We start from the raw sequence: 20,265 nt of genomic DNA on the forward strand, positions 1-20,265 counted from the left end.
TTGTCACCTTAATGGATCCTCCTAACAACTTTGGCTATAATGAGGATGAAAAGGAAGATTAAAGCATTTTTCCTACCTAGGGGAGTATTCTTGACTTTTCTTTTTTCCTTTTTAATATTGAGGACAATGTTAATTCTAAGTTTGGGGGCAACTTTTTAGTTTTTAAGCTTTATTTTCTTCTTTTTGCATTTATGTTTTTAGACTTTAAGTTTGGTTAAGTTATTCATCATTTAATTTATTTGCATATTTTAAGATTTTAAACTAAAGTTAGTCGCGCCAATTTTTTTGATTCACCTATCCAATGATGAAAATTAATTATCTTATTCTCTTTTTCTTTTAGTAAATGTGAATATTATTAGATTATTATGTTGAACTCTCATGTTAAGCATTATTGTAGGATGAGATTTTCCGCAATTTGAACTATATCTCTTGCATTGAATTATTGTGGACATTTAGAGAAAATTTATATGAACGTAAATTTTTTGAACAATGTCTTAAGTTTCAAAATTTGTTTAAGTTTCTTTTGAGGCGAAATCCTAAGCTGTATTTAGTTAAGGAAATGATTTAGGCCATTTTTGGACCGATCGACCTTTTCAAGCCACCTTGCTTTATATTTATCCTTAGAATACCCCTTTAAGCCTCATATAGCCTTTTCTTTGTTTAAACACTTAATTATTAACTTAGACCCTTACATGAAAAGTTTCAATTTTTGCATGCCTCACTTCAAAGTGCATAAGTCAATTTAGGAAATATAATGAGCTAGATAATGAAAAAAGGTAGTAACGATGAAAAGTGATTAAAAGTTCAACAACATGATTGTATTCATTTCAGAACCCAATAAAAGAAATAAGTTTGAGGGTGTGATATTAAAAAAATAAAAAAAGGAAGAAAAAGAATGAAGTGTTGATAAAAAAAAAACATTTGATGAAAAAGGAGTGTACTTAGTGAAGGAAAATAAAGCTCTAAATAGATTTTCGGTTGACAATGTGCTTAGGCTGATTTGTGCCACATATTATCCTGTATCTTACCTTGACCCTAGCCATACGTTACAAGCTTGATAAAGTCCTAAAGATCCTTGAGTAAGTGTTAGTTTACATTAGTGGAGAGAAAGATGAAAAGCAAACATTATAAACCCATCTGAATGGCATGATATTCATTGTAAAAGACTACTTACACACACATGAGAATCCATTTGAAAATATATTTGCAATCGAGTTAAAATGTTTTCATCTTTTATGTTTCTTTCTTTTATTTTCAAGTTAAAATGTGAACTTGAATAATATTTATTCTTTGCTTTGAGTTGAGAAAATAAGATAACTTACGAGGAAATTAAAGATGAACATTGATTTGGTGCAACAAATTAGTAGTTAAATGTTTTCATCTTTTATGTTTCTTTCTTTTGTTTGAAGGTTTTGCTCAATGACTACCAAAATATTAAGTTTGGGGTTGTGATAACTCTATTATATAGAGTTATCTTGCTATATTTTGAGTGATAAACTTTGAGTTTAGGCCAAATTTTAAGTAATTCTTTTTATTTTTCTTTAATTAATTAATGGATGATTGAGCTAATTTACTTCAAGTTATTTTAGTTCATTTGTAAGGTAACAATTCCTATTTTTACCTATGGCTGATTTAGTTTCTATATTTTTAAGGTCCTCAAAAGAGAAGGAGTCAAGTGGCAAAGAATTATACAAGTTGGCTAGGTGTAGGCTTCACCAAATATGCTGTAGTATTTTAGACATAATTTGAGTTACAAAATTCCAATAAATGTGATTTTTAAACCAATGGAAAGCTAGCAAGAAGGGCTATAACTTTTATGTTTATCACGTTTCCTTGTTCAAAACAAAACATGGCCAAAATCATGTTATAATTAGCCTGACTGCAATAGTTCTAAACTAGGTAGCTTGAAGAGCCAAGAATTCATGTTCTCCACACAAGTCAAAAAGTTTGCTGCCACAGCACCAAGCTTTTGGCACTACAACACCAAACGAGCATCTAGATAGAAAGTTTTGTACCGCAACGCCAAATGAGCCTCAATACTAGGGTAAACAAAAGGTTTTGCTCCAAAACGCCAATACGAACTTAAAAACATCTCAGCCTTCGATTTTTTAACCAAATGGCTATGATAGGGGGTATAAAAGTAGCTTTTTGGTTAAAAAGGGGCTAGAGGTAGAGAACTTTTTGGGAGAAAAAAGGAAGTTTTCTACAAAAGTGGAAATGAGAGAAATCAAGGAAGATTGGATTCTAAAAGCTGCAGCAACTCATTTCTTTTACTAGCTTTTTCTTTCTCTCTCTACCTTTTATTATAAAAATGATTTATTTTTTGAGAATATTGAACTTTGCTATAAATATGATGAGCTAAATATCTTTTTCTAAGATTGTGGTTGATTTTTTCATATAGTTTGGATATTTTAACTCTCTTTTACTTATTATTGATGGGTATTATGTTTTTTATTTTAAATCTAAGTTTATTGCTTCTAATTGTTGGATCAACAATTAGATTGATTTGAGTCTCTAAATGCAACATGACAAAGAGAGTTTAGAATAGACCATAGATTTGAATAACATGTATTCATTTTACTTGGAGATTAGGCAATTTGATTAGTATTTAAGATAGAAATATCCCTAAATACCATATGCAGCAAAATTTTAAAACATAAGATTAGTGAACCTACCTTAATTAATTTACATAAGCATATGGAAAATTAATTATGAGATGTATGTTTACAATATCTCGACAGAGACTTGTAGATAAATTTGGACTCTAGGTTAGCAACTAACTCATTGAAACAAGTATAAAGAGAGAGATTAATTCAAATGAAAGGTAGAGTAATTCCACAATCTTAGGCCTTACTTCACTGATCTTTTAGTAATTTTTAGCATTAAGTCCTTAGTTTAGCCTTGTTATTTTATATTTTATTTTTAATTAATTTTTAAATTAGATTTACTTGGATAAGATTAGAGTGTCCAATTTTAGTATTTAGCAAGAATTTAGATACAATTTCTTGTAGAGATAATACTTACTTACTACTATATTACTTGTGCGACACGTGTGCTTGTGTGTGTGTAAAACCAACAACATAAAACATGTGTGCGATGACAAGAGTCTGTTCAAGAATTTCGTAACAAGTGACCATGGAAATTTCCTGTACATGGAAAATTCTTCTACAACAACTATTAAAGGCAAAAGGACTATTGAACTCGAGTTCACTTCTGAAAAATCTTTAATTTTGAAAGATGTATACTATGTTCTAAAAGTTAGGAAAAATTTAGTGTTTGGAAGTCTATTGAATAAGTTTGGTTTCAAGCTTATATTTGAGACAGATAAATTCATTCTATCCAAAAGGAAATATTTGTTTGTAAAGGTTATATCTGTGAGAGAATGTTCAAACTAAATATTATTAATAATAATAAAAATAAGACTGTTGTTTTTGCTTATATGGTTGAATCCTCCTATTTATGGTATTATAGATTAGGCCATTTAAATTATAAAAGATTGGATGATATGTATAAAATGGACATAATTCCCAAATTTAATCAAAATATTAATAAATAAAATATATGCATACTAACAAATATAACTAGAAATCATTTTCCTAAAGTTAAAAGAGATACTAAATTACTTGAACTAATACATAGTAATGTGTGTGATATGCATAGTACACCTACATTAGCTGAAAAAAAAATATTTTGTCACATTTGTTGATGATTTTTCTAGATATTACTATATATATATTTGTTGCATTCTAAAGATGAAGTGCTTGATAAATTTAAGATTTATAAATTAGAAGTTGAATTACAATGTGAGTCTTTTATCAAGTGCTTAAAATCATAAAGGGAGAGAATATTATAGTCCAAGTTATTTTACCTCTACTAAATAGTCCATCATATTTCAACACCTTACATACCACAACATAATGGTGTGGCAAAATGAAAAAAATAAGGTCTTGATTCGAAATGGTAAATTCTATGTTATCATACTCAATTATTGAAAAAGATTTTTGGGGAAAAGCTTTATTAACAACTTGTCACATATTAATTAGAGTTCTTAAAAAGGAAATTAAGATAACTTTATATGAGCAATAGAAGAAAAAGAAACTAAACCTTAGTTATTTGAAGGTTTAGGAATGTAAAGCTATAGTTAAAATTCTAGAACCCAAAAGAAAGAAATTGGATTAAAGAGGGTTATAATGCATATTCATAGGATATGCAAAATATAAAAAAGCATCTATGCTCATGGTAATTGAATCAAATGATTTAATTCCAATCAACACTATTTTTGAATTAAGAGATGCAATATTTGATGAAAATATATTCAAATCTATTTCAAGACAACTACAACCACTACAATCAGTTCAATCAAATGTCATTCCATTAGAACAAAATGAAAATAATAATGAATCTAGTCCAAAAACAAAGAATAGCAAAAAAGTTAAAGTAAAAGATTTTGATCCAAACTTTTATATGTTCCTTGTAGAATCAGACATGATGAGGTAATGAAGTTTCAAAATTCTGTATTTTGGAAAGAAACAATCAATGATGAGATGGACTCAATAACGAGAAAAAATACATGGATATTGGTTGATCTTCCATCTGATTTCAAACCAATTGCTTGTAAATGGATTTTCAACAAGAAAATGAAGGTGGATGGAACTATGGACCTATGGACAAGTTCAAATCAAGATTAGTAGCCAAAGGCTTTACATAAAAGTAAAAGATTGACTAATTTAATACTTATGCTACAATTAGACTTCTAATCTCCCTTACATCAATTTATAAGTTGGTAATTTACCAAATAGATGTCAAAACAATATTTTTTAAATAATGAATTAAAAGACAAAGTCTACATAAAACAATTAGAAAGGTTTGTTGTTTTAGGGCAACAACATAAAGTTTGTAAAGTTGTCAAATTATTGTATGGGCTTAAACAAGCACTAAAACAATAGCATCAAAAATTTGATGAAGTTGTTTAGCCAATGGCTACAACATAAATGAATCCGAAGTGCATATACAGCAAATTCCAAAATGACAAAGGTGTTATAATTGACTCATATGTGGATGACATGCCAATTTTTGGCACAGATTTGGAACAAGTCGAGGAGAGAAAAAGCTTTTTGTCAAATAACTTTACAATGAAAGATATGGGTGTAGTGAATATCATCTTAGGAATTAGCATATTCCGAAATGGAATTAACATATTTCGAAATGAAAATAACATAACTTTCTCACAAACACACTACATTGAAAATGTGCTTAAAAAGTTTGATTTTAGTGATTGTATACCAACATCTACACTCATGGATCCTCAAATTAAATTACTACTTAACGCTGGTAGGGTTGTTGATCAGATATAATATGCAAGATTGATTGGTTGCTTAATGTATGTAATGACATGTACAAAGCCGGATATAGCATTTGTTGTTGGAAAGTTAAGTTGGTATGCAAGTAATCCAAGTACTTTACATTGGTAAGCTATAAATTCAATACTAAAGAATTTAAAAAAAACAAGCAGCTAGAGTATTTACTATAATGGATATCCATTAATATTGGACAGATATTCGAATGTTAGTTGACTTACAAGTTTAGAAGATCATGCTTCCACAAACGGATGGATCTTCGTGCTTGGTGAGAATGTCATTTCTTGAGGGTCCAAGAAATAAAAATGTATAACAGATTCTACCATGGCAACCGAATTTATTACATTGGCTGCTACCACCAAAGAAGCCAAGTGGCTAAGAAATTTACTTTATGGTTTACTTTTTTAGCATAAACCAATTTCACCAATTTCTATTTGTTATGATAATGAAGCAACTTTAGCAAGAGTGCATAACCAAGTGTATAATGAAAAGTCTAGACATATTAGATTAAGACATAGTTATGTCTAACAATTAATTTTTGATGGAGCAATCATTATAATTTTTGTGAGGTCTAATGAAAACTTGGCAAATCCTTTAACGAAAAATCTTGTTAGAGATATTGTAAATAAGACCTTAAATAAGATAGGGCTCAAGCTTATAAATTGAAAGTCACCCATGGTTAAAACTTGACTCAACACTTGGCATAACATCAAGTTTTAAGCTCAATGAGACAAAATACACTATTTGTATGTGGTTGCTATCACTATAATATGATATATTATATTCCATTCCAAGCAAAGTTTTAAGTATTCATAATGGTAAGGAAAATATGAGCTTTATTCTCTTAATAGACCTATAACATAAAATTGTTTGAATGATTTAGTTACAGAGAAATTTTTTTTGGAATCTACCTATGTGAGTGCGAAGTGTAGCTGTTTCTAGGAGCTCATGAGCTTAGCTTTAATAGCACTCATGAAAAGAGGATGCTGACGCATGGCCATAAAATTGTCATTGGATATTATGCATTCATTGGTATTAAAATCATTGTGTGAGATGTATCCGATTAACTAAATGGAATACTTGATTCAAAGCATAGTTTACCATGCAATTTCAGTTAACTTTAACTCATTGTCACTAAGTGAAGATTCAATGGGAAGACACATTCATTTGTACAATAAAAAATTATCAAAAATTTGAATTATTTTGAAAATAGTGGGAGATTGTGTTGTCTGTTTATTACATGTAAGTATACGTATTAAACAAGTAATATAGATAGTAAGTCCATAATCGTATCTCACAGAGATTTGCTCTTAATTGTTTACTAAGTACTAAAATTATGACAAATCAATCTTGTTTAAGTAACTCTATTTCGTAAATAATTAATTAAAACTAAATTTAATTAGAAAACTAAACTAATTAATGAAAACTAACAATTCACTAAAGAAAGGTAATAGATTAAAACCTAGGATTATGGGTTCATTCAACACTTCATTCAACACTAGTTTCTCTTATTATTTACATTCATGGGTGGTTTAACGAACCTAAAATCCAAACTATGCATAAGTCTCCATTGAGATGCTTATACAAATACCTAACTTAATTGGGTTATTATACGTTTATATAAATCAATTAAATAAAGTTTATTAAGCTAGTGTTTAAATTTTGCTGTGTATGGCAATTAGGCATATGTTTACCCTAATTACGAATTAGATCACTTGAGTGACGTGAACATACACTGTTCAAATCTTAGTCTAATCTAAAATTACTTTGTTGAGTCTCATTTTGATTTACAAATCAGTTAATTGTTGGTCAGACAATTAAAAGCATTAAGAATATATTTGAATAAACAAAACTATATCCATTCATAGTAAATAAAAGAGAAACAAATATTCAAATTAAATGTTGAAATCCACCACAATCTTCAAAAAAGTAAATTAGTTCATAGTATCTAAAAAAAAAATCAACCAAAGAAAATTAACCATTAATCAAAGTTAAAAAAAAGAGAAAAACTAATAGTTGAAACTTTGTGATCTTGATTTTCTTTCAAATTCTCTTGCTTTCTTGCTTTGTTTTAGGCTCTTTTTTTCCAAAATAGTTACTTGTTAACTCCCTCAAGAAACCTCTAAAAAAGGTTCTTCCAAAATCCTGTCAAAAATTTATTTTTGGAAATTTGTTGAGCACTACGACCTTGGTTTCTCAAGTGCCGTGACCAAGTGCGCAACCTTCCCTCATTAGTGTTATGGCCTCATGCTCTCAGCTACAATATGGGACTTTGCAACATCAAGCCCCTGCAGCCTTGAGCAACTCAAGTTTGTGGCTTTCATTCCTTATCTTGCCTTGTACAAAACTACAACAATCTAATCTTTTCGAATGTGATTTTCACCTTAATTTGTTCAGAACTAAGCAAAGTAATAAACATGAAAATTGTAACCCTTTCTCTTAGCTTTCTATTGGCTTAAGAATTAAGTCAATTGAACTATTGTTTCTCAAGTTATGCTCTAAACACTGTAATATATACGAATAAAACCATCACCATACTTGCGCGGTTTTTCATCAAGTAAGCCTTTGTCATCAAATTTCTTAAAAAGCAATGAACGAAGTCAACAATAATTATACTTAAAGTAATTTAGAACCAAATAATATAAAATAAAACAAAAAAAATTTAAATTAGACTAATCAACATGTAATCAAACTTAACTAAGAAAAACACCTAAAATATTAAAATCTAAGTATAAAATCTCAAAGACATAGTTACTTAAGCAGCAAAATGTGTCAAAATAACTTTATATAACAGAGTTTTTAGATTGTTGGATATTTTCATCAATAATGAATGTTGGAAACAATCCCACATTGGAAAAACAAAAGAAAAAAAAGTTATTATAGTTGGATTTTAGTAGGCAATGGATCGTGGATGGGCTTTTTGAGCTTAGTGGGCCTCAATTTAATTAAATTTAATATTTAATTAATTTTAATGGCACCTCAAAATAATTTTTTAATTTTTTGTTCATAAATAACTGTGATGGATGAAAATAGATAGAACAATTATATTTGTGGCACTTAAAAATAATTTTTTAATTTTTTGTTAATAGATAACTGTAACGGTTGGAAATAGATAGAATAATTATATTTGTGGTTTGAAAAATAATTATGTTTGCTAGTTACCAACAGATATAACTACTAAAAACAAACAAAAACAAATTCTATTTGAAATAGATATAAACAGATTTTGTCTAAAATAGATAGAAACAAATTGTGTCTGTAACAGATATAATTGTATTTGTTGGAAAATTAGCTCGATTGCCTATAAATAAAACTCTTCTCTGAAACAAAAAAGACATAGAAAAATAGAAACAAATTCTGTCTGAAACAGATGCAATTATGTCTGTTGGAAAACTGTCTTGAATACTTATAAATAAAACCCTCCTCTGAAACAAAAAATAACATTCCTTTCCCTTTTTTTTAATATTTTTTTAGATTTTCTTCTATATCATTTTACTGGATAGTATTGCCATACATCAGTGAATGTTTAGTGGATTAACTTCATCAGTGCAAAATGTAGTCAATCACTAGGTTTCATTGTATCCTCGAGGATTAACGGCTATGTCTGTGATTTGAAAAATAATTATGTATGTTGCTACTTATTAAAAACAAACAAACAGACTCTGTCTAAAACAGACAAAAACAGATTTTCTCTGAAATATATACAATTATGTTTCTTGAAAAATTATTTCGATTGCCTATAAATAAAAAACTCATTTGAAACAAAAAAAACAAGGAAAAAACATTCCCTTCCTTTCTTTGGAATATTTTCTAGATTTTTTATATGTCATTTTACTGTAAAAAATCATATAAAAGTCTAGATAATCTTACCATACATTTATTGGTGTTATTGTATTCTCAAGGTTGATTGCTTGTAACCTTTTTGCACACAATCAGTGGAGGCGAACAAAACCGTAAAGACAATGATACTGTTACATGTCTTGAAGCCATTTCGATAGTCTCCAATTCGATGATCTAACAATTTATATAAATTATTTAATTATAATTATTATACAATATTATTATTAACTACAATATCTAGTTAAGAGTTATATTATAATATTGTTACTTAGATAGAGTTAAACTATAAATAAAATTAAAATTAACTTTATATATAAGTTAGATTTTTTAATACACATTTGAAATTTATAAAACTTATAGAGTTAATGTAACACATGACGAAATCACCTTTCTTAAAAAAAAAACAGATGACAAATAAAAATAACACAATATGAACATAATATAAAATTGAAAAAAAAAGTATAAAAGGCAAATTTAAACCGTAAAAAGCTTCAAAATTTTCATCAACAGACTAAGAAAAAGATAGCCATGAACAAAAAACAAAAAGAAAAGACCATAAGCTGAAAGTCTGGAGAATGAAAATGCCAAAATCTTGTAATATACAGCTAAAATTCAGAACAGAGATGAACTGTAATTGAAAATAGAAACAGAAATCGAAAACTTCAAAAGACAAAACTAAGCAACTTAAACCGTTTTAAAAGTTGAAAGAAAATTTAGAGCAAATTTCTAAAAGTTACATCTAACGTAATTAGAATTGAAGCCAAAAATAGAGATCCCAAATTCCTTATGGATCTTCAAAAAAATAAAGAAATCAAAACCACAACCTCCAAAACAATATTTCATCAAAACTAATTATTTTTTTCTTTGCTCTGAAAAACTGAGCAGAAGCCAAAGAACCTCCTACACAGGGGCGAAGCGTCCCATGACCCATCCAAATTTTTTAAAACTTTTTGTATATTATATATATTTTTAATGATTCTTTTAAAATAATATTTTATTAAATAATTATTATAAATAAAAAATAATAAAATGATATGGACAACTGCTCTATAAAAATTTTAAAATTATTTATTTATTATATATATATTCCTCCAATTATTTGATGAAATTGGAATCAGATAGTATATTGCTAATTATCATACAAATTCTAACTCAGTATGCTAACCCTATCAAATTTAAAAAAATAAAATTGAATCTACTAACCAAACTTATTAAGTCTTAATATAAATCTAAACCTATTATAAAATATTATATTTTAACAGTTCATACCAATAGCCTATCATAACATATTATATCTTAATAATTCAACATAATAACCTATATGTTAATTACAAATTTAAGAAGTAAATAAAAAAAAATAAGAAGAGAGCTTTGTTAAAAAACTACACATTTCATATAGAACACACAAGGTAAAAAGCAATTCATTTGAGTTTGAAAAATTATTTTCTTCTACTTTTGCGTCTAAAGAATGAGAGAAACTCCTTTCATAATTTTGTTTGGTTATATATATATATATATATATATATATGATTTCGCTATTACTGTTAATATGTATTTTTTTAAATATTTAATATCTTTTAAATTTTATTTAATCTTTTTAAATGATTGAAAATTAAATTATATATAATTTTTTTAATTATTTAGTATTTTTTTTGTTTGACCCATTTTAGAAATGTTCTAATTTCACCCCTACTTTAGAAACCAAAAAGAAGAAAGAAAAGCCAGGAGAAAAAAGTGAGGAAGCAAAAAAAACTCTTCTAGATAATGAGAGACGAGCAAAGTCTCTCACCAATGCTTCCCTGGGTATGGAGAATCGAGCCATTTTGACGTCAAGAAACCAAAATACAGCAGGGAAAGCCTAACGATTTTGTTTTTTGATTTTAAGAAGTTTTCCCTTCCCAGCCTTGTGCACGTAGCGGCAGAAAAGATACCCAGATCAAGCCCAATTAAAATAACCCCTAACATCAGCTCAAGTAAATCAATCTTGTAAACCAATAAAAATTATTCTCTCAAATCTATAACATACTCCAGCTTTAGTCACTTCGTGGCTCTCTTTGGTTTGACACGAGGCGTTACCAATTTAGGAAGAGCTTGATGAGTAGGAATACTTGCATGAGTAGAAAAAAGATTTGGTAGTGGGTAGAGATATTAAGAGTCATTTGAATGTGAAAAAATAATTTAAAACGTCCCTTGAGTACAATTTTAGTAATAATAATCCAAAGTCCATTTACCAATTAATTGCCAAATGTCAGCAGATAGGAGTCCAATAGAGTGACACGTGTCAACTAAAGGCAGCCATTCAAAACAGTTAGTCTGGGGCAAGGATTAAGCAAGAGGTAGATGGGCCTTAGAAGGGCCGGCAGTCACCCCTACCCTTTTCTGAGCTTTGAGTCGTAATAAGGGTCGGAGGGAAAGGAATCCAACAAATCAAAAATGCAATCAGCTGCATAAAACAATGGGTTGACGTTAGGTATAGACTGTAGAGCAAGAAAATGGTCGTTAATACTCAACACCCTCATGCCCCTGCCTCAACTTGATTAGCATTCTATTTCTTCAACCTCTCTATCAATTCATCTCTTTCTTTTTCTGCAATTATTCTTTCTCTATTGCTTTATTTGCGTGTCTGTCCTTCACAATTACTCATTATTATTATTCTTATCTTCCTAAGCATATGTTTCTGGGTAGTTGCTAGTCAATTTCAGTCCAAACCCACCAAAGCCTTCCAAGAATTATCAATCTCCACTACCAATTTCAACTCCTTTTTACTTCGCTTTTTTTTTTGGGAGTGAAGCAATAGAGAGAAGCAAGATTTTCCATGGATTCTCAGGTGATGGTGGCGCTTGCTCTCTCACTTGTTGGTGGATTCAGTACTTCTCTAGGTCAGATAACAAGTCTTTTTTTTTTCACCTAATTTTGCCCCATTTATTATAAGCTTTGGGAAATGATAAACCTTTAATTGTTTGTTTGTGATATATGTGCTGTCTGGATACTTTCTATATTTGTTTTAGCCTTTGTCTGTGCGCGTGTGTGTGTGTGTGTGAGAGTGTGCTAGTTATGTTTTCGAATTTTTAGATAAATTTCTTCTATGTGATAAAGCAATTATACTTTTTTAGAACTGTATTGACCATCACAACAATGCTTCTAATGTTTGTTTTCTGGATTTTATCAGAAAGTGAAAAGAATATACCTAATAATAGCAAAGAAATAATTAGATGGCTGTGAGCTAAAAACTACTCCTGCGAAAAGATACAGACCTAGTGTGTAGTCCAGGCTAGTTTTGGTGTATCATTTAACCAGACATTTTCATGCAGAGAATATTCCTCTTGAATTTACAAGCAGAGAGTTTCCTATATTAAGATTTTATAAAAGTTTTAACTTTTAAACAAGTTAACACATGCTCTTATTGGTTAATTTTCCATAGTGAGATCTTAAAATTGATAGTTTGTGATATAGGTGGTGTACAATGACAAAGAATGTTAGAGACCATCCCTGTTTATTGCAGGAAACCTTGCTGTCTTGTGGTAAAGGAGAAAAAAAGAATAGATAGCTGATTCCAGATAGGAGTCAGATTAACCTCTAGCATTGATAGTTATCTGGCCAGGTTTAGGTACCTGATATCTTGTAGCAAATGAGGTGATTTATTGTTGGGTATTTTATCTCAAATATCACTATTTGTTTAGTTAACAACATCATGACGTTATACTTTGAAATTTTGTAGTTAATTTTAATGCTTAAGCATAAAGCAATATGTTATTATCATTGAGTGTATAACATTCCTTTTCTTCATAACTTAGTTATTTGGTGGTCATTTTAATACAATAAGAATTATATGCAATTAGTTGCAGAAAAGTTTTGCTCTTTACTCTAACAGCATATCCTCCATCATGGAACAGGTGCTCTTTTTGTTATTCTTAATCAAGCTCCCAATTTAAAAATGCTTGGGCTTTTACAGGTAATGCCACAAGGTCTGGTTCCAATGCAGAAAGCTGAAATCTTTTATTACTTCCTCATCTTCTTTCTTCATCCAGACTATCAATTACTTGGATGCCATATGACAAATGGCAAATTTGAATGCTAAAAGTTCGTTCTTAAATTTTTATTTTTGAATTTTTTGGGTACTCACTTTTGCATACTGCTAATGATTAATAATTGAGTAAATTTTTTGATTTTATCTTTTGCAAAAGAGATTTATGAAATTTTAAAGATTTTAATTCAGTAAGAGTTAAAAACAAGATGTATAAAAAGAACTTTAACTAGCATAGGCTAGTTTAGACAAATAATAAAAAGTTTTAAAAAATATACATTCAGTCGGTTCTAGCTATTTAACATTTTTAACTATTTTTCATTGAAAATATTCTTTTTAACTGATCTCGAAGTAACATAACCAAACACATTAAAAAAATTTTAAATTATCAAAAGTTTTCAATGTGTAACAAACAACATCTTGTTTTTCAATGAATCTTTGGTTAAAGGATTCTACACCGGAACATTTGTTGGGATGATTTTTATTTGCTTAGCTGCTAAGGTTTTTCCCTTACATTATTGTAAGTCCTTCTCAGTTATAATTTCCCAGTTTATATTTATTTAATCATAGAATGCTAGGCAACATTTAAAAAATCTGTTAAAGTTAGAGCCTTCTGTATATTGACCTTTTCTCTTTTGTTTCAAGAAGTAGAGAGATTTTATTCAGATATCTTGTCTAATACCCTGGTGTCTTCTTCATGCAGGGTTTTGCTGCAGGTCTAATGTTGAGCATATCATTCCTTGATTTGGCTCATAATGCTATGAACTCGATAGGGTTCTTAAAAGGCAACTTATGGGTTAGCTATATCTTATCAGTTTTATTCTAATTACCATGCACAACCTCTATGTCATGATCCTTTTGTATTTTCTCTGAAGCTAATTTCTAGTTCTTCAATGGTGCAGTTTTTTGCTGGTGTTATCTTCTTTGCTGTGGTTGCCAATTTTATACCAGAACCAATACTTTCTCAGAGTTCTGAGGTGAAAAGCAAAAAGGTTTGGATGATATTATTAATGTGTTATATTACTGCATGATTTTTCCAAGTTGGCATGTGATGCACCTGAATTTAGCCAAAAATGTTGAATGGTGTATTAATGGCTTGATATTGCTCTTGAGAGCAGAAAAACAGTGATGAAGGGGGCAAGGACATGATGAAAAAGCATCGTCGCCAGGTTTTATTTAGTGGAATTATTACAGCAATAGGTAAAACTGTCTTTTAGACATGTTTCAAATCTATTGCTATACCAATTATGCATACTTGATGGCAAACAATTCGTGAAATTGGCCATTATAGTTCATTATTTCAATGCCTATTTGACTGATATAGCTTCAAGTAAAGGGCATAGGCATCTTTCAAAAAAAAAAACAAAGTAAAGGGCACAGGCTTTATTATCTAATATTATCAAATCTTATGTGGTCAATGATAACTTATAAAATTCCATTCTTGTTTTCATACACGATTTTCGATACCTGAAGGCTGTTTATGAGTTATTTTTCTGCTGGATCAGGAAAGCACAGAGTGAATTGTTTGGTACTTGCTACCATATCTTTGATTGCTTTTAGTTTGTGGCGTAAATTTATTTTGTGCTGAAAGATGCTTGATTTAACTTATGATTCTGAGTAAGGCTTACTATTACATTCTTCCTCTGCTTTAAAAATTGTATTATTAATGGTTTTAGGGAAACTTGGTTGCTCGAATATTGTACTTAAAGTTTCAACAATTTGTATTAATCAAGGGATGGAGATCTAAAAATACAACTTGGTTGCTTGAATATTTCTATATAAAGTTTCGATAATTTTTATTATGAACGGATTGGAGATCTAAAACTCTAACTTGATTGCTCAAATATTAATATATAAAGTTTTGAAAATTTGTATTAATCAAGGGATAAATCTAAAATCTAAGCTCTTGTTGGTTCCTTTAATTTGGTTTAGCCTTTTGCTTTTTACTAACCGTAAGAAGTGCTCATATCTGGCAGGCATAAGCTTGCATAATTTTCCAGAGGGGATGGCAGTTTTCCTTGGATCCATGAAGGTAGTCCTAACCCACTTTATTCACTGTGCAAATATTTATTTAAATTTATCACAGGGGATGTTCTACAACTAAAATGTGTTGAGATTGAAGCAAGAATAGCTTAACTTACCTTTCTCATCTAATTAGCTGGTTAATTTAGCGGCTATTTGCTTTTCTTTTCTTTTGTTTTTTTTTTTACAAACTCCAGAAGCAGTTTTCTTGAATGATAATTTTACGTTTTAATGGTTATCAGTGGTTCTTGGCATTTTGAATGCTTTATCCTTAAATGTTACTGGCTTAAAGACCATTATTCTTTAGTGATTTTTCTATGATTTTAAATTATTGATGTGCCAAGGATGATGATTGAATTATTCACTATTTGATTTGAATCTACTCCATAGAACCTCTTTGTTTGGATTGAGTTGATTCTGTAGCCAATCAAAACCCCTACCCCCCTCAACTGCCCTCCAGAAAGAAAAGTGAAATGCTACCATGCCTATTGATATACGATGGCGTGTAACTTATTGTTTCATGGAAGTAATTTCAATACATAATTCAACAAGTTGGAACATACTTCTAATTGGAAAGAAATGTTGGTTCTAAAATACTACATTATATTTTAAAGGAATATCTTCTTGATACTAGCAAACTTGTTGGTTACTATGCTGCATTCATGTTGGCTAGTAGAAGTTTCTTATTTACTGTAGGAATCTTGGTTTGATATATAGTTCTTATCAAGAGCCCCTGATCTTTTAGATGTATGCTAATGAAACTCTTTGCTTGCCTATATGTGTCTCTTGTAGGGCCTTCGTGTTGGTTTTAATTTGGCTTTGGCCATTGCTTTGCATAACATCCCAGAGGTACATTTCTTAAATCCATTATTTTTTAAAATTGGCGTTGAAAGCAACCCACTTAAATTGCTGGTTCCCAGTTTAACTAGTTCAACATAAAATATGTTTTCTTATTGCAAAAATATATTGAATATGGTAATGATGACAACAATGTGCATTTTGGTTGATGTTTTAATAATTGATTCATCAACTACCAGGGCAAGGTTTATGTCTCATCACTTGCAAAAAAAATTTATAATCTGGTTTTAATGAACAGGAACCAGTATCACAGGGTTGACCTCTTTGTAAAGGGGTTCCAGGCCTTACAAGTTGCCTGGTCAACCAGTTGAACTGGCCAGAATGGTCTGAATTTCAGGAAACTGCTTAAATTCTGTTAACTGCTGCTTACGCATACTAGGTTTCTTGGATGGATGTTGTATGGAAAATTAGGCTGCGTTTCTTAAATCAGTTTATGCATGCATGTTGAAATATTTCATAAATTGGTCAAACCTGAATTGGTTATGCATATGCTAGCAATCTTCTGATAGATAAATATAATCAGAGAGTAAGTATTTTGTTGTTTAACATCTTGATGGTCATTTTACAGGGTGTTGCTGTTGCTCTTCCTGTTTATTTTGCTACCCAAAGGTGAGAATTTGTTGAGACATTGATCAGTTCAGCTTCTTGGAAATCCGTGTTCAGGGCCCCAAAGTGGACACTCAAATGGTTAGAATTAAGGACTTTCAACTTGGAGGTCATAGGTCTGAATTTTGGGGAGGGAAGATGGGTTTATGGAATGGGAGAGAGTTACCTCCCTTTGTGGATCTCAAACTTCTAGCAAATAGATTAATGGTGAAAAAGGAAAGGAAAATGATATGTTTTTTCTTTTAATTTTTTTCTTCTGCCCTCTGGTAAGTATAATAGGCTGCCAAAAGATTTTGCTTGGTGCAGTGTGAAAGAAGTGGTACTTGAGGTTCATACCAGTGGCAATGATTGTGGAAAAATGGCTGTAAGTGTAAGGGTTGGCAATGTGATGTATAGATGGTGGTCTTAGGTAAAACGCTGGTTGTAAGGAGGCACTAATATTGATTTTACCTGGAGGTTCCGGAGTGATGGTGGTGATATTACAGATGATAGTGCAGGTGGTAATGCCAGTGTTGGAGATGATGGTTGTGGTTAGGTGCTAAATTGTATTGCAAGGATGGTGATGAAATTCTCATAATTGACAGTACTGTATGTGTGTCTATGAAATAGTTTGTGTTGATGATTGGAGTAGTAAACTTCTTAAGTTCTGTGTTCGTAACTTTGCTTTTTCTCAGGCCTACCTTATTGTTTTTGACTTCATCAAGTACTGTTGTTGGGGAAGGAATTTCAAAATGGTCCTTTGGGTGTAATTCAACCGTTCTTGTTTATTGGGTGGATCATTACAAGCTTTTTCCATCCATTCTACAGTCATCCAGGCATGGCAGTATGTAGATCTCCTGCCATGATAATTGGATTATGTTGCCTGTTCTGTCACAGGCATTAGCATTGTGAGATTGTTGGATGAACTCTTTTAATGCTTTTAAAGTGGTCTTTCCTTTTGTAACTATGTAAACGAGTTAGAACTTATTTGTATGATGAAATTGTTAACTGGTTGGTTTGGATTCATTTGTCAGCAAGTGGCAGGCATTCAAATTGGCAACGCTTTCTGGTTTTGCTGAGCCACTTGGTGTTGTAATTGTTGGTAAGTGAACAGCCTTTTCTTGAAGTACCAGAAAAAGATAAGATAGTGAAAAAATAGAACTAAAACGAAAAAATTCACCTTGTAGAAAGAAAACTAGAACAAAGAAAAGGTTGTCTTTTGAAGAAACGTGAAGTCTATAAGTGAAATGCTTTTCTTTTAACTGAAATGTAAATGATGGTTATGAGTTGTAAGCCTCAATATCGGGAAAGCACTGTGAACTATGTGGACTAAACACAATGCCTGTTTCATCTTTGTATATAGGGAATGTTCTTATCTTTTTCTATTTGTTTGTTGTCTAAAATAATTTGTCTGTAGGTCTGAATATAATTTACACTTTTTTTTTTAACAATTATAATTTACACTGTTGTAGTTCATGGTGAATTTAGATGCCTTGCTTGCAAGATTTTGTTCTTTATAAATGTCACGATATCTGACTTTGTTGATTTTTCACTTTTCTTGCACCACAGCTTATCTGTTCCCAAGCAACTTAAGTCCTGAAATTCTTGAGGGCTTGTTAGGATCAGGTTTGTAGTCCCATCGATTGCTCAGATCTGATCTGATTGGGGAAAAGAACCAATGTAGAATCTAGCTTCTTCCCTGTTATAATCTTGTGACAATTTGTTACTCTGAATTATGTTAAATTTCAGTTGGTGGGGTGATGGCGTTCCTAACATTGCATGAAATGCTGCCATTGGCATTTGATTATGCGGGCCAGAAGCAAGCTGTCAAGGCTGTTTTCTTGGGAATGGCTTTCATGTCTGCAAGGTAATAAAATTCATGGCAAAGTGTACGCTGTTTCAGAAAACAGTTCAAAAGCTTCTTGTTTTCATTGCTTAGCTCATATGCACATGCAATTCAAATTGTTGTTCAAATTCTGGTTATCACAAGGAGAGATTAAAATCACGCAAAGCGTGTTTTTTAACTCATATGTTGAAAAAAACTATAACTACTTGCCTCATGGGGAAAGGGATTATTAATGCAAGCAAGCACATGATAACCGCAATAGCCAGGCAAATAACTTTAGCAGAACTATGTAGTAAATTGTACTTGTATAAATTCCTATGGGTTTATTTTGCTGGTTAGTTTCCAATCACATTTCACTAATTTGCATTTTCCTGTTTATTATTATTATTTTTTTCTCATGAACAAACCTTTTACATATCTCTGCTACGGTTTTGCCTGCAGCCTATACTTTCTTGAGCTAAGCTTGCCTGAGGAGATCAGCTTGTAGCTTCTTTCCCTGAAACAATCAACAAAGTGTTGTAAATTCCAAAATCATGGTGTCTGCTTTTGCATATGATATTGATGGCTTTCTCTGAGTGTTAGCAAAATGCTGAGAAGACCTACTTTGAATCGATCTTGAGAAAAAGGATGAAGACGTCAGTATGCAATGTACAATATTTCAATTTATTTTAACGAAATGAAAATTGAAAAGGAATAGAAGGGGAAAATAAATTTATGGAGCTTGTATTTTAAAACTGTGCTGGCTAAACCTTGTTTATTTTGTCAACAAACGGAAAATCAGCAATCTGGAATCTTCTTTTTTATGGATCATGCATCTCCAATGCATCTAGCTGGTGCATCTCTGTTCTTTTTCTGGTCTATTTGTTTGTTGTCTTTTCTTAGGTATTAGTTTGAAGTTCCTGTGCCAAAAATATTGAGGACTACATTTATCAAGCTGCCTGGGATGTTAGGTATGGTTCTTTATGGGTGCTCAGGAAGTCAGGTTGTATAATTCTGGTAGACTTTTCGTGCACTGATGCCACCAGAAACATTTAAAACACTCTGGGTTTACAGCTCGATTAATCACGTAAACATTTATCATTGTTCCCTGGGAGTCCCACCTCTAGGACTGGCTGACTTGCCAAATTCTCTACCAGCAGTGGAAGAGATGAGAACCATTCAGCCAAAATTAAGATGATGGTAATTACAAGTCCTTTTGTTGATAACGTGCTTGTGCATAAGCCAATTTATGTGGAAAATGAAATGAAGCCATCAATTTCTCTGTAAATTTTCACGTTAGAAATGGAAATAGAAATCACGTGCTAGCCAGCTGAAAGCTTTTGTTTGCCTTGCCATGTTAGATACGCAAGAAAGATAACAGCTAGAGAGAGGGAAATAAAGCTAGAGAATAACACATTCCACCCCACCTCATAATTCCCCTTTACCCTGGAAGAGAAGGAAAAAAGTATATTGGTCCGGCATGCAATTCCATGACATGATCCTGAGAGAATGAAGTATATAAATTCTAAACGTGTCACCAAGGAGTACTCAAAATTTGACCTTAAAGTCCATTTTCCCCCTCATCTTCATCCTTGTCAACTGAGTCTGTTTCTTTCTTTCTTCGTTTTATTTTCTCTATTTTTACATTTCTTTCTTTGCATGACTTCCAGTTGGAACATCATTGTATTTTCTTGGAACTACAAGTCCTGAAACAAGTCTCATGGGAAACAAAAATCTCGTCGAGAGATTCGTGG

The 20,265-nt window shown here is 30.9% G+C and overlaps 1 protein-coding gene across 3 annotated transcripts; it reads left to right on the forward strand.

The window, feature by feature from the left end:
- Positions 1-11,678: 11,678 nt before the first annotated feature.
- Positions 11,679-19,339, forward strand: LOC18589789 (ZIP metal ion transporter family). Of its 3 annotated transcripts, XM_007014916.3 has the most exons (12): positions 11,679-12,076; positions 13,091-13,149; positions 13,925-14,017; positions 14,124-14,213; positions 14,340-14,421; positions 15,198-15,253; positions 16,036-16,092; positions 16,670-16,710; positions 17,721-17,788; positions 18,256-18,312; positions 18,436-18,553; positions 18,974-19,339. In XM_007014916.3, the coding sequence occupies exons 1-12, from the start codon at positions 12,013-12,015 to the stop codon at positions 19,017-19,019; spliced, it is 831 nt and encodes a 276-aa protein (XP_007014978.2). In that variant the 5' UTR covers positions 11,679-12,012; the 3' UTR covers positions 19,020-19,339. The 3 variants fall into 3 exon arrangements, with proteins under 3 accessions (XP_007014978.2, XP_088666247.1, XP_088666246.1); XM_088810121.1 differs by lacking the exon at positions 13,091-13,149 and having other exon boundaries at positions 11,944-12,076; XM_088810120.1 differs by lacking the exon at positions 11,679-12,076 and having other exon boundaries at positions 13,130-13,162.
- The last annotated feature ends 926 nt before the right edge of the window (positions 19,340-20,265 follow it).

This window comes from Theobroma cacao, chromosome 9 (assembly GCF_053813885.1).
Source record: "Theobroma cacao isolate CCN51 chromosome 9, ASM5381388v1, whole genome shotgun sequence".
Taxonomy (NCBI): Eukaryota; Viridiplantae; Streptophyta; class Magnoliopsida; order Malvales; family Malvaceae; genus Theobroma; species Theobroma cacao.

Coding starts and splice junctions, on each gene's coding strand:
- LOC18589789 (XM_007014916.3), top strand. CDS start 12,013: ATGGATTCTCAGGTGATGGTGGCGCTTGCTCTCTCACTTGTTGGTGGA. Junction 14,214..14,339: donor CTGAGGTGAAAAGCAAAAAG/GTTTGGATGATA, acceptor TCTTGAGAGCAG/AAAAACAGTGATGAAGGGGG. Junction 14,422..15,197: donor TGGAATTATTACAGCAATAG/GTAAAACTGTCT, acceptor CATATCTGGCAG/GCATAAGCTTGCATAATTTT.